This window comes from Podarcis melisellensis (assembly GCF_964234715.1).
Source record: "Podarcis melisellensis genome assembly, chromosome: 4".
Taxonomy (NCBI): Eukaryota; Metazoa; Chordata; class Lepidosauria; order Squamata; family Lacertidae; genus Podarcis; species Podarcis melisellensis.
In genome coordinates this window covers 76852855-76868354 of record NC_138531.1, presented here as the reverse complement: position 1 = coordinate 76868354, position 15500 = coordinate 76852855, and the positions used below count along the sequence as shown (strand labels likewise).

The following is a 15500-nucleotide window of genomic DNA, read 5'->3' as shown; positions in this document are numbered from 1 at the left end:
TTATTTAATGTTTGATGTTCTATTATGCTTTTATATGTGTTGGAAGCCACCCAGAATAACTGAGGCAACCCAATCAGATGAGCAGGGTATAATTATAATAATAATTAATCTGTAAAGCTAAAGCCCCCCCCCCCCCCATTAACCTTTCATTGAAGGTAAGGTGAGCCAGTCTTGTAGTAGTTGCATCTTTTTTCTTTACCTCTACAGGATTTGTTGCAGACATAAAAATAATACCCTTATGATTTGAGTATGAGTTTGTATGCAATAAATGTGCACCTAAAAAAACCATCCCTCATTGCACACACTATTGAAATGTGCTGCGCATGCCTATGCTGTCCCTGCACAATGTAACACCTGGAAATAGATGCAAATTGTGTTTTGATAGTGGATTTGGGGTGGACTTTAGACTATAACCTACAAATATCTGTATTTCTATGACCCAGAAATGAAGATGTGGGGAACAATTGGCCCTCTGGATGTTACTGAACCATAACTCTCATTAGCCTCAGCAAGCAAGACCAATGGCCAGGGCTGATGGGAGTTGTAGTTCAGCAACATCCAGAGTTCCCAATGTTCCCCACACCTGCAGCACGAGAAAACACTAGTTTGTTTTGTGTGGGTTTTTATTAATGCTGGAGCCAATAGAGACGAATGACAACACTACCATACAGTATTGAGAATCCACCAGGATCCATGCCTCAGTTGCATATGGCAGTGCCACAATGGATACGTGACTTTTACGCGGCTGCCCACAAGAGTCAATTGATATGTGGGGAATCCTATGCTTAAAAAAATGTAGAATAATGGCTCGGACCTTGGCGGCACCATGGATTGGGAGGACCGTGGTTTTGGAGGGAAGCCGTGCCAGCCAAAACCCACGACGATGTTTTACAGTACAGTCCTCACAGACAGGGATGAGAGCTGTCATTCGATGGTAGGTTTGGGGAGCCTCTACGTAAAACCAAACGCATCCTTCTCCACAAACGCTTTTTTTCGCGGCTGCAGCAGAAGCCCGCGCTTTTTGGCAGGCGGTGGGTTCCCAGAGGCAGCAGGCGCCGGCGCGCGCGGTGTGCGGAGAGGCGCGAACGACACCTGCCCATCCACCCGGCCCGCGGTCCTTGCGAGGGACCCGCCGCGGACTCCTTGTGCCCGCGGGTCTCGTCGCCTTTTGCTGTGTGCATTGCGGGGAGAAGAAGACTAGGACTGGGTGTCTGTGGCGGGCGGAGGAAGCAAAAAAACAAAACAAAACCCCGCGCGCTGTGCAATCAAATCCCCTCACAGTCGCAACAACAGCCCCGGTCTTGCCGCTGCCGCCGCCCTCTCCTTCTCCTCCCAAGACCCAGAAGGTGGACGGCCGCGACTGAGAGAAGTCTGGGCCAAGCTCCGCGCCTCCTCTCCCGGCGTCTCCCGGGCGAGAGTGAGCGAAGGAGGAGCGGGGCGAGCGAGCAGGGGCTGCTGCTGCTGCTGAGGGAGCTCGGCCACTCCCCCCACGGGCTCCGCAGCGCAGGCGCCCTGGCGGCTACCGCAGGCAGGGGGCGGCAACATGGCGGAGTGAGCGGCGGCGGCGACGGCGTTTTCCGGCTCCACAACAACAGCGGGGGCTGCGGGGCGAGCTTCCCGCTCTCCTCCGCGCTGTCCCCCCTCCTCCAGCCCACCGCCGCCGCCCCGAAGCCTCTCCCGGCGGCCCACAGCGCGCAAGCCCCCGGTCTCGGCCGCTTTTGTGGCGCCGTGAGGGGAGAAGCGGCGGAGGAGCGGCTTCGGCTAACGGGGCAGCGGCGCCCATAATAATCCCTCATTATAGAGGCGGGAGCGGCTCCTGGGACGGCCCTTCGGCGGCGGCGGCGGCGGCTCCGGTCCGCTCCCTGCGGCCCCGCCGGGCGCTGCTGCTGCTGTTGCTGCGGTTGTGCCGCTGCGGTGGATGCGCAGCTTCTCGGCCAGGGCGGCGGCGGCGGCAGGTAGTGTTGGCAGCGGCCGGGGCTAGATGGCGAGCGAGAAGCCGGGGTCGGGGCCGGAGCCGCAGCCGGCGGGGCTCATCCCTGTCGGGGCCAGCAGCAGCGGCGGAGGAGTTGGAGGCGCCGCGGGAGCAGTAGCAGCAGCAGCACCGCCACCAGCACCGACGACGACGACGACGACGGGAGGAGGAGGTGGCGGAGGTGGCTCGGCGGCTGCGGCCGTGATGGGGGAGCTGCGGGCGTCGGGCTCCGGCTCCGTGGTGCTTCCCGCCGGCATGATCAACCCGTCCGTGCCCATCCGCAACATCCGCATGAAATTCGCCGTCTTGATCGGACTCATCCAAGTCGGCGAGGTCAGCAACCGGGACATCGTGGAGACCGTGCTGAACCTGGTAAGGGGTGCGGGGGTCCCTGCCGCAGCTCCTGTGTAGGAAGAGCTCTGGGGACGGGGCTGCCTCTCTTGTCTCCCTCCGCCCCCCAAAAAAACAGAGAAAGCGGATCCCTCAGGCGCCCCCTCCCCCCCACAACATGCAGGATCCTAACTACTCTGGTGTCCTCTAAGTGCTCCTTCGTGCTCTGTCCCACTCCCTCCCCCTCCTTTTTTTTTGGGTCCAGGTGCCTGTTCTCTTCCTGATCTGCCTTCCCTCTCCATCCTCTTCCCCAACATGGAAACTGAAGGGAGGGGCTTTCTTCATGAGCTACTTTGTCATTTAATCTGGGAGGTCTCCCTTTATCTTTCGCTGGTCCTTGGAGAGCTAGCTCCCTTTAGCCATATGCTTCTACTCTGCCCTCCTTAACAAGCTCCTGCCCACTTTCCTACTCTTGGCATCCCTGGTGCCTCCTCCTGACAGGTTTCTCATATCCACCTATTGACACTTCCCAAGGCCTGAGGCAGATAAATCCCACACCTCCGGAAGTAATACCTTTTCTTTACTGTTAATTAGTGATGACTTCTCTTCCAACACAGATCTTTTTTTGGGGGGTAGCAACGGAGACTTCCTTCCTCCTGCCAGCTTTTGTACCATGCTCCCTTCAAATTACATTTCCACCTTGTGCTTATGACCTGTACTCACTCTCTGTCCAACTCCTGGCCCTTTTTAGTTCACTTTCTTGTTTTGTTGTTGAGTAGGAGAGTGTATGGAATACTGCTCTGTCACATAGGCCCATACAGTTCTAACCCGTGCTTCTTCAAATGCTTGATCTGAAAAAGTGGATTTAATTGTATTAATTATTCTCAACTTTAGGTGCTCTCAGATAGTCTTGTGACTTCAGTCTGTTGCCAAGCAGAGGGATTTGATAGTACATCTATTTTTAATTGTATAAGATTAAAGAATAGCCCCAGATGGCGTCTTTCCTCTGTTGCTGAAATGTGTGAATGATTTAACCCTATTACCTTGCAGCCCATTGGGTTTGACATGTTGAAGAGAGGTTTTGTCTCTTACAATCTGTTGATTGGGTGAGCCTCTACTACTTTGTTACACCAGGTAGCTTCATTGTCACCTTTATTGTTTGAAATAGCTTTCTTGCCTGCTGTCTGTCTAAATGGTGCTGATCTCCACACACAAACACACATACCACCCCTGTGCTGCTCCCAATACATGGAAAAAACATTTCATGTTAGTTAAATTAGCTCATAGTCACTTTGTAGTGCAAGCATTAATTGCAGAGTTGTATGGCAAGGTTTTAGCTCTACCTATGTTAGAGGTTTAGAAATCTACACAAGAGAGAGCGAGGAAACTGGGTATAGAAATGAATCACTTTAATTATGAGAGATTTGACGCCTCTCCTGAATGCAAGATTTGCTGCAGCAAAGCTCATGGAACAGTTGAATGGAAACATCCTGTTCTGGATATAAAATGAGGAGGAGAGCTGCTACATGGCAGATACCTTAAAATGCTTTTGTAACAAAGTTTTAACCATCCTATGCTAACCTGTAGGCAAAAGCAGGACCTGTGATATAGTTACATTGGTCACTTTGAAGTATTATGTCATTTTTTTGGTCTAATAAATATTTACCACTGGCCCAGCCTAACAGAATAGTAGAACCTCTGCAAATGTTTAGAGATTGGCTGTTACAACATTTGAGCAATAAATGCACAAGAGTTACAGCTCTGTTCGAGATATGAGGGGGCTAAGTAAATAATGATAAACATGAATGGTTCCTCAGAATTCATATCCATTTCTCAGCTTTCAAAGCTATCCTTTTTAATAAAACACCTGTTTTTTTTCAGTTGCTGTAACTTGGTATTTTTAAAGTAATTGTTAATTTATTTCCACGTAGCAATGGAATAAGGTAATACAGAAAAATAGTTCATTGAGCAGTTTCAAGGAGATCTTGCCCTGAAGGCAAGGTGCTTAATCCTTTTCTTTTGTTGTTTTCATCCTTTGTTTTGGCAATTAAACCCCTGAGAACCTGTTGATGTGTCAAGAAATGCTTTATATGTTCATAACCCAGTTACTAGTTTTTTTGGGAGAGTGTCTTCTGTCACTGCTTATAAATATGTAGCAATCAGAGGATGCATTTCGAGTAAAGGGGAAAGTTCAGAAGTTGTTTTGATAGCAGTGCATTTTATACTAGAATTACTTCCTGCAAATGTCAAGATGGGACAGGAAAGAAAATTGAGACAACATTGTGTAGTTTCCCTTTTGGTACAGTCAATACCTGTGAAGAACACAGCTTCAGGTGTGATATAAAGAATCATAAATTATTTGCAAGGAAATACGTTCTGGTTTGAAAACTAGAAAACAGAATTATAATGGTCTATTTCCAGCAGCAGGAAAAGGTTATTGCTGGTGTGTTATTAATTCAGTTTTCATGCAGTTAACATAAAACTAATTTCTTTAATATTTACTTAGAGGAAGCAGGCAAGATAGGCAGAAGCTTGAGAATGGGAAAGACTGGTGGTCAGGCTAAGTGGGTTTTCTGTAGTTGTAATGTGAATGACTGAATCATTATCTTATGTGACTGCTTTCTGAGTGATTAAAAGATACTCCTCTGTGTTTGTTTATCTGACAATTGCATATTCATTTATTTTATTGGTTGCATAGTGGTAATTCTGAAGTACTCTGTCTGAAGAGTTATTCCTTCCAGTAGCACCTTAAAGACCAACTAAGTTAGTTCTTGGTATGAGCTTTCGTGTGCATGCACACTTCTTCAGATACGAAGAAGTGTGCATGCACACGAAAGCTCATACCAAGAACTAACTTAGTTGGTCTTTAAGGTGCTACTGGAAGGAATTGTTTTTGTTTTGACTATGGCAGACCAACACGGCTACCTATCTGTAACTGAAGAGTTATTGTTGGAATTGATAATGGACTTCCAAAAAAAATTGTATCACATTAATACCTGATAAATAGTTCTCACAATTCATTTTATATGAAAAAATGACTACCTAATTATGTGCTGGAAACAATGTAATGGAATTTGAGAGCAATGTTTATGAACTGTCTGATTGTAATGACAGAGGATATGAAAGTTAAAAGACTCAAATTAACACCTTCATACCAAACACTTCCAAGTTTCACTGAAGTCAGTACAAGTGTGCTTTCAGTAATAACCTAAACTGTAGCTGCCATATGAGTTTAAAGCTGCCCCCAAAGCTTTAAATTTGTATTGCATTGCATTTTCTGCTAAGTGCCTGAACTATATTTGAGGATTTATGTAAAAGATGCATCTTATGTGTGATAGCGAAGAGCTGAAAAGAGTGCAATAGTAGAGATTAATATTTAAATATGAAAATGTGTCCTGCATTGTTTAACATTAAACCTAGGCGTGTGTGTGTGTATGTATATATACACACATAATAACATAATAACATTTTTGTTATTTTGTGTTCAGTTATACTAAATTATGAATACAGTGGTACCTCTAGTTACCAACTTAATTCGTTTTGGAGGTCTGTTCTTAACCTGAAACTGTTCTTAACTAGAGGTGTGCTTTCGCTAATGGGGCCTCTTGCTCCCGCTGCGCCGCCAGCACACGATTTCCGTTCTCATCCTGGGACAAAGTTCTCAGCTCAAGGTAACTCTTCCAGGTTAGCAGAGTTGGTAACCTGAAGCGTTTGTAACCTGAGGCGTTTGTAACTCGAAGTACCACTATACTGTACTTGTATTGTAAATTAGTGGTTTTTTTGCAAAGGGTTTGATCCTGTCCCGCTCACTGCTTCCTTTAATGTAGGAAAACCATTTAAATGTGTGTGTACTTGATGGTGCTATAAGTGTATTGGGCCATTGAAAGTAGGCGTTTCTTCCTGTTACTAATGAAATTAGTACTCACATTTAAAAGTGCGAATAAGCAATTAGATATTTGTGTAGAATTATGTAATTGAGGTTCTTGCGCTAAAGAAGTGCTGTGCTCATAGGTTTCTACAGGATTGGGTAATGTTTGTAGAATTTGGTTAGATTTTGGTCAAGTGCAGAACATCACAGATCAAGCTTCATCTTCCCATTACCAAGAAACTTCCAGTGTTAATGTTTGTGCATGCAGAGCTGATTTAAATAATGCTGTCCACAGCCACAGCAGCATCAGACCCGTGTTATCTGTGGAAATCACTTAGGAAAAGTAAAATCTTAATTTTTGATCAAATATTGAACTTTATTATTTTTATTTCATGAGGTTTATACTTGTTTGCCAAAATACTGATTTGGCATTATTGATTTATTGTTTACGTTTTTAATCTTATTGTATTATATTGCATTGATTTATTTAAAAGAATTTATAAAGGGTTTTAGTGGAAAATCCCTAAGTGGTGTACAGAGAGCAATATAAAACAATTACTGCATTGATTTTCAAATAAAATCAGAAAATTTTAATGCAGATATACACAATTTGTTTACTTGTCAGGATAGTCTTGCTGAAACAAAAGTTGTAGCAGTCATCTAAAACAGGTGGTTTCTGTTCTATTGTAATGCTTTTCTGGAAAAGTTTCTTTCAAGGGAGGTGTTTAAATAACAACAGGGCTTATCCTTTTTCTTTGCCCATGTCATGCCCAGGTTTGAAGGAAATGGGACAGAAACTTCTAATTGTTACTGTAAACTTTCGGTTATGTTTGGCTTTAAAGCAAAGGTTTATCATGAACCCAACAACTGGCTTCGAAATCAGAACACTCAGTGGTGTCCAGGTTGAAGTGAATATTATTGCCTGGTCTTATGGTTATATCAATTAAAGGTAAAGGGGAGGGATCAGATTTCTATGGGCCTAAGAATGTTAAGGTGAAATTCCAGTCTGAGCGTGAGGAAAATATAGAAGTTAGTTAAACCATTGACCTTCAGAACTAACAACCAAAATGATAAACAGCTGTCTAAGTAGGACTGATAGTGAGAGAGTGGTGCGGCATTTTACCTACTCACATGAATCCAGTCTCATGTGAAAAACAGATGCACTAAATCTAGAAAAAGGTTACATCATAGTTGGAATCCTAGAACAGTGGTTTATGTTTAGTTGCAACTAACCAGATTTGCACCAAATGACCAAGTTCCTCTTTCTTACTCTCTCCATGCTGTTACACTAATATTCGGAGAAAGCAGCACCCTCCACCCTTCCTGCAAGAAGCTAGAATAGCTACTAGAAAAACATGTCCACGTGTATCTTCCAGATCTCAAAACCTTTCCATCACTTCCTGGAAGAAGATTCATGTGAGAAGGGTAAACAACAAGCGTGAGAGAGGATTACAGATAAATGAAGTAGTAGCAGAAGGGACACCTACATAGCAGATAATTATTTTGGGAGGGGAACTTTGATAAATGTTATTTATCCCTTCTTCCAAGTGCTCAGCATGGTGAGAGACTTCCTCCCTTAAGTTCTCTGTGCATTGCATATGTCAACATGTTTGGAACCTAGATATCAGACCAGCTCTTCATGAAACTGATCACACAATTCAGCAGGAAAGTCCTGCCACATGTCCCACCACCCTGAGTTGCAGAGGGTGATGAAGTACCAGTGAATAGGTTATAGAATGCACTGTTCCCATGAGACCCAGCAAACAACTTCCCTTGTATACAATCATGTAACAACTTCCCTGTATACAATCATGTAACAGCTTTCTGTATACAATCATGTAACAGCTTTCTGGTACTGTGTCTGGCTGTTGATGTTTTTGTTGCTGCTATTTCGTTTTTAAATGGTTGATTGTGAACCTCTCTGTGGACCCTATTTAGGATAGAACTGAAGGTGTGCATCCCATAATAAGCTGGGTTCACTCCCCAGTGATACAGAGTCCTGCATCCAAAATGAATATGGGCTGGAAGCAGTTCCATGTTGTCTCATAGAGGAGACTACTTGGAGGTGTGCGTGTCTAATTAGGGGTGTCTCAAAGCTTATTGTAGGGTGCCCAGCTTAGTTTCTCCTTAATTTCCCTTTATGTTGGTCATTATTGCCATGGGGATGCAATGCTTGATGGTGTCTTGTGCATATCACTTCCTGTTTGGTTGCAGGATGGCCTCTCTGCTTCTTAGAACCTAGAGATAAGGCCTTGGAAACCACAGGGGTCTCCTGAAGAATCCACATGGACTATGACTACAAATACTGTAGCACACCCAGAAAATCATTTTTGTCAATAGATAATTTATTGTTAGTGAGGGGCTGTCAGGTTTTTTCCAGCATGGATAGCACTCTTTTTTCAGAGTAACATATGATTTCTCTTCATATTATTGACACCTTTTTTCTAGTTTGATCAAAGAAAGTTGCTGCTCTGTGCCCCAAAAGATTCAGAATACTTCACATCATATAAACTTCTAAATAATCAAAACTTACATGTATTCTTAGTAGTATGTTTTAAAAATATGACCTTTTTATTTAATAAGTATTTAATAAGTATTTAATGAGTATTCAGTGACTTCAGTTTTGTACTATATATTAAGATTTCATTTTTTAAGTACCTCTTCCACAAACAGCCACTTTCTATGCTGTATTTGACCGAGAACTGAACTATAGAGCATGAATAAGAAGTGACAAAGCCTGTATAACTTACTGAGGACGTATGAACAAGACATGAATTCCATTTGACAGTCTCTTCAAAAGTAGCTTGAAATGTTCAGTTTCTTCTAAAAATGAAACCAAAGTAGTTTTCAAAACTGACAATTCATAGTAAAGATAGATTAAGATGTGTTTAAAAGTCAACAAAACATATTTGAGGCAATGCAGAAAATATGTTCACAATGGAGAAAGCTTGTTAATGCACTTGTAGGAGCAGGAACACTTGTACACATCAGCATGTGCAGTTAAATGTCCTGTTTTAAAAATAAAAAATGATTTTGGGATGGTTTGTGATCCATTGGTAGTAAATTACTTCTGTGTAATGGATTAGTTTCTACTGGATAGCATTTCACATGTTTATGCTTCACAGTTATGAAGTAACATATCCTGTTAAGTAACAGGCTACGGCTTTATTTAAATAGGAGAGTGGTGAAACAAGGACAGAGAGTGTTTGAAATTTCAAATTAGGTTTTTCATAGATTTTCTTGGATATGATGGAGTTTATAAATTTGGAGACTAAAGATCATCTGTATAGTCTCCCTTCCAAAAAAGTTAAGAACTGCTTAAATTGTCTAATTATTGTTATTATTTTAGTAATATTTAGTAGGGGAGCTTGTGTAGTATAATTAGAATGTTGGGCTAGAACTGGGAAAATCTAGTTAAAATCTTCATCTAGCCATGAAGCACATTGAGGAACAATGTATACCACCTTGAGCTCTTAGGACAGGGAAGTGGAACCTCTTGTCTATAGGTCAGTCGTGACCTGCCAGTAGGTCCAATTTGGCCTGTGAGGCCATTTCCCCCAAACCATCAACTGATATCACCCATGATGCAACCAAATGATTGGAGTTAAATGCTGCATTTGCTTTGTATGCCTATTCCCAGTATGGAACTGGTGCATGCAGCCAAAGCAACATGATTTAACCCCTTACTCATCAGCTGATGAGCCAGGGTTTTAAAATAGAAATGACAGGTGATTTACAAGCGGGCAGCCCTATATAATAATTATGCCAGATAGTGAACAGATGGTTTAAGGGTTATGCTGGAAAACTATATTGTCAACAGCTGGCTTGTAAACAATGCATTTGGAGCTTGCTCCTCTAGTAATGAGTGCAACACATCTTACTTCCAAGTAAGTGTGCATTGAATTGCAGCATTAATTTTTAAGCAGCCAGAAATTGTGCTGTGTGTGTGTTGTTTTAAGTGTGTTGCGTTTTAATGCCAGGGAGCCTTATGTGATAGAAATGGATACCTGTCTAAGAGTTCATGAATAAAAAAAAGTTAATTCTCTTATCTTTGATGAAGTGTGCATTAACCTGGAAGCAGATAAACACTCCTTATTTCTTGAAGTTAGAATCATAGAACTGTAAAGTTGGAAGAGGAAACCCAAGGGTCATCTAGTCCAAAACCCCCTGCAATGCAGGAAGCACAGCTAAAGAAACCCTAACAGACGACCATCCAACCTCTATTTAAAAACCTCCAAAGAAGGTGAATCAATCACCTGTAGTAGTCCATTCTACTGTTGGAACAGCTCTTACCATCAGAAAGGTCTTCCTAATGTTTAGTCGGAATCTCCTTTCTTGTAAATTGCACCCATTTTTCTTGTAATTTGAATCTATTGGTTTGGGATCCTGAGTTTTTTAATATATATATACTATGCAGGCATTTATTACTCCATTCCTCAACACAAAGTTTTGTAATGTCTTCCACTACAAAAGTATAGAACAGTAAGTTAAAGTTCAAAACAATGTTTTTAAATAAAAGGTTGCAAATGCCAAGTTGGAATATAATTTCTTTCAGCAGGAATATCATCAAAGGCTTTTATTGAAACATTTTCCCATAGGCCCTTAGATTAGTGCTATTTGCTTTATAATTACTGGTGTTTGTTACAAAAATAACACATAAAAATAGATTGGTAGATAACAGAGTTTAGTTGAGAGAATTTTGGAGCCTGTTAGTACTTTGACAAAAGTCCACAGCTGGAAAATCAGAAGAAAGAAAGGTGTCTAGAGCAAGTCTCACATCTGCCTGTCTTTGTTAAACTTATACAGGGGAATAACTGTTTCCCCTTATTTACAGTGTCCTAATGAAGAGTTAAGCGGACTCCCTTGGCCTTGACACTTGAACAAAATACATAGTCAGATATTATATAATTATGTTAGAATCAGATATCCTTGATTAAATGATATATTTATGGTTGTTTTAATATATGTGAAGATCATTAATATTTTCTGTTAGGCTGTAACCTTATTCGTTTAATTGTATCTTTGCTGCTGGTTTCTCCTCTGATTTTAACTTCTTCATTGTAGTTGTATTGTTTTGATTTAAGTTTAAATATTGTCTCAAATGTTTCTACATTGTTAACAGCATTAAGTAGTTTTTATAAAGGCATTTTACCCTTGGCTTCCTAGAAATGCTAAAAGTCATTCCTCAAATCTGTCTCTCTCCCTTTTCAGGATAACTCCCCAACCTTTAACATACATGTACTCTACATTTTATCCATCCATTCACAAGCCAGTGCACACATCCCTCTCATGATGCTACCTGTTCTTCAGGGACACCCTACCTTCCTTCCAATCTCCTCTATTTATATAGAAACATATACACAGAGGCAGAGCTCCCTCACCTATCTCTCTTGCTTCCAAGCAATCCAAAGACCTGCCATCCAGTTGGAAGGGAGGTGGGTGTGGGGGTGTGCATGCAGTATTGGTCTAGCAAGCAACATGAGTACATGGAGGAGCAGTGCAGGCAGACAATTTAAATCCTTTTTCTGAGGGGAGGGAGAGAAATAGCTTGTTGGGCACTAGAGGTTGTTAATATGGTTTCACATCTCCAGGTGTTCAATCTGTGCTGAATTTTGTTCCTGCTATGTTTTTGGTTTAATGTGCTGAGTTTTGTTTTAATGGTCTTTTTATGCTCAGTTTTTATTGCACATGTTTTAATTTTAAAACCTTGAGGATGTTTTTAGGACTGAAAGGCTGGGTTCATAGGAACATGGGGGCTGCCTTATACATAAGACAATTGCTCTAAGTCAGTATTGTTCATACTGAGTGACAGCAGCTCTCCAGGATTTCAGAGTTCTTGCCCATTGTTGAGAAGCTGGAACCTAGGACCTTCTGCATTCAAATCAGATGCTCTAATCCTAATCTACAGCATTTCTCTTAAAATGTATAAATGTTTTAAATATAGTAAATAAAAATGTAAGATGTTTGTGAAGCATTGCAGAATAGGGGTGCTGTTCAAACAAAAACCTTAAAGCTCCACTGGCAAGGGCAGACCTTACAAAACATTGTATTGTTTCTAGCATGTTTTTTTTTAAATCCAGATTTGTAGGCAGATAAATTCTTGAATGAATATAGTTTTGCTATATCAGTTGGCACTCTTAATATTCTGACAGATGGGCATGAATGTTTCATCCAGAGAACCATGCCATCAGATAGAGTGAGGGCATGATCTCCAACTAAAAACTAAAACAGCTGTCTGACCAAACCTTCTGATTATATAGTTAAAGAATTGTGCCATGGTTAATCCATCTTTGAGCTGGATTAAATTCTGAAATAAATAAAAAAATCTACAAGAATATTTGTGATTTTTAACAATGCACTTAGTACATTTCCTGTAAAAGCCAGTGGGAAAGGTTTCATTGATTTTAAGGGCTCCAGTTGAGACCCCATTTCTTTAGTCTTTCCCACTGTGGTCATATAACTATCCTGTTGTTGCAGGAGAGGGAAATAAAGTGAACCAGCTGGAGAAGATTTTATCTGTGGCATATTTTGGGTAGAGCTGTAAGGCAGTAGAGGAAAGGAGTGCTGGAGGAAGAAGTATGAGAGAAACACTTCAAGGAAGCAAGAACAGAAAATAAAAACTGCTTTTGTTTGTTTTTCAGTGTGCAAAATGAAAATAGTTAGAAATTTAAGCGAAATAATAGAGAAGGGGAAGGGTTATTTATAATATGTTCTTTGGCATGTTGGCTACCATTGATTTTAAGCATTAACAAAAATGTGGTAGTTGTTACTTTAAATTGTAAAAATTTTGGCCAGAACCCTGCTGAAACTTACCGCTTTGTCAAGTGTAACTTAGGTTGAGAAAATAAAAACCTTTCGTTTGCTTACTACAACATTTATGGATTCAAGTTGGAACTTCTGTTTTATCCTTTTTCTTGGAGTGCCACAACTTGCAGCTACATATCTAACACTGGATAGGTTTTGTAACTTTAAATGTATTTTCATTATTTCATAGATAGAGAAAAATTACAAGATTTCAGAATGTGACCATAAGAAGCAAAATACATTCATAAATATAGAACTTAAAGAGATTAGTAATAATTATTATGATACAAAACAGTAAAGAAAAAATATTAATGACTGGATTGGATGCAGAGATTGTTAGATTGCTATTACCTGACTGATTTTGGCATATAGAAATATGGGACATAGAAGTGAATATGTAAGAGGCAAGGTCTTCAAAGGTAGAAAAAAAGAGACATGCAGTTGTACATTGACATGAAATCTGTTATTGCAGAAATTTCTCAATAAATTTATATCTAGTGTGCTCCATAGTTTAAATCATACTAGATCTGAGAAGTTTCCCTTAAAGTCATATTTTTCTGCTATATGAATTTATCTGCTTGATTCCAGTCTTTAAAAAAAGTTAGTCTTACAGCAGGATAATATAGTTTGGTAAAAACTGTTTGAATACAGCTGAGGCATTAATACTTTTCAGTTTCACAGTGCTCCTCAGTACAAATGGTTTGGGATAAGAGTACTTGCATTTTCACATATAAATCTGCTTGTCTCATATATTAGGTCAGGCTATTTGTCTGTCTAGCCTAGTACTGTCTGTTCAGACTAGTAACAGCTCTCCATGTTCTTAGGTAAAGGTTTTTCCCATCACTTGATACCTACTACTTTTAACTGGAGATACTGCATTTAAAAACTTAATGAATTAATTGGATATTTCATACAAATAAATGAGAAGGATAAAATATTTTTCCTGAATAAAATTGCATTTTTATATGTGCTCAGTCTGTAGTCCTGTACATACTTGGCTATAAGTTCCATTGAACTCTATGCAATTTTGTTCTGAGTAAATTTCATACATAATATGCTTCATATTCTTAAAGTAGCAAAACAAATTTAGGCTAGGTGCAAAAATATTTTTTTACCTATTTCAGTTATTCTCAAAAGCATTTTCTTCCTGGGGAAAAATTGTTTTCATTGTTGCTTCAAAATTCAGGCAAAGCTTACATCTGTAGGTTGGATTGTGTTGCTGAAGGCCCCATTGAGAACTCTAAACTGGAACTCTTGAGTCCATTTTTATGTTTAGAACTCTAGAGTAGTGGTTCTCAAACCTTTTCTGCCATGGACCATTTGAAAATTGCGGGGGATCTCAGTGGAACACTTAATGATTTCCCTGCCCATTGTAGCAGTGGCAATGTGCTGTGCTAGATGCTGTATGAATGTTAATTTTATTTTTCTGCATTTAATTCATATACATTGTATTTTTTGTATTACCGTTTGAATTCCATATTCCAACTGTAATACAATAAAATACAACATAAGAAGCAATAAAAATGCAATAAAAACAAAATTATGGGAGGTCAAATGCTTATGAGTAACTAGCCCACAAACAGGATGTGCATGCAATAGCATTCTGCTGTTCATAATCTACAGTAGGTGGTATTCAGAGGCATACTGTCTGTGATTTAATTTATTTAATAATATTTCTAACCTACTCATAATAATGAATCTCAGAATGCTGGAGGTAATGGAGCCATTATGACTAGTAGCCGTTCATATCCTCTATGAATTTATCCTTCATGAATTTGTCTAATCTCCTTTTGAAGCCATCCAAATCTTTTGATAGCAAGTATGCTGTGTATTTTTTTTTTCATTTGTCTTTCCTGAATCTTGCAACGTTCAGTTTCCTTGGATGTTTCATTAGATGACCATTGGTTCTAATAGTACAAGGAGAGAAAAACTTCCCTCAGTCTCTCCAGCTCCTTTACAGTATGCATAATATAACACAGCTTTATCATATCTCCCCTCACCCACTTTTTATTGTAAACTAAAAAGCTCTAAATGTTGGCAAATTTCCTCCCAGCACTTTTGGACACTTTTTCTAGCTCCTCAATATCCTTATTAGAAACCAACAAGTGAGTGTGTAATGCAAATGACACCTATGCCAGTACAGATATGATTTTTCAATCAACTAAAAATTTTCAGTTTTTAATAACCTCCCTCTCCCACTATAAAGTTTTTCCGTAGTTTTGCAATAGAGTAGCGGTGATCCCAACTAGAAATAATATGGTTCAGTTTTTTCAAACTTTCTTGCAGCGTTGCTAGTTATGATTTTTTGTGTACTAGACATTCTACTGTAATCTGAATAACATGCTTACTTATGTGTTGCAAGCTTCCAGAGAACTTGCACTTAACCTTCATTGACTGCAGAAAGGAATAAACTGTAAAAAAAGTGGATAAACGATTTACCATTATAGGATGTTTGAAGAAGCAGTAATCATCACTTGTAACTCTTTGTTCACATGTAATACTAAATTATGGTTTAGCTCTACCTGC

At 40.2% G+C, this 15500-nt stretch overlaps 1 protein-coding gene across 2 annotated transcripts in view; it reads left to right on the top strand.

The window, feature by feature from the left end:
- The first annotated feature begins 1129 nt into the window (after nucleotides 1–1129).
- NBEA (neurobeachin) overlaps nucleotides 1130–15500 on the top strand; it is a 341694-nt gene continuing 327323 nt past the window's right edge. Inside the window, exon 1 of one of the 2 annotated variants that reach the window (XM_081909292.1) lies at nucleotides 1130–2344. In XM_081909292.1, coding sequence (XP_081765418.1) covers nucleotides 1982–2344 — 363 coding nt within the window. In that variant the 5' untranslated portion in view covers nucleotides 1130–1981. The remainder of the gene's footprint in view (nucleotides 2345–15500) is intronic. The other variant, XM_081909293.1, reaches the window with a different exon arrangement.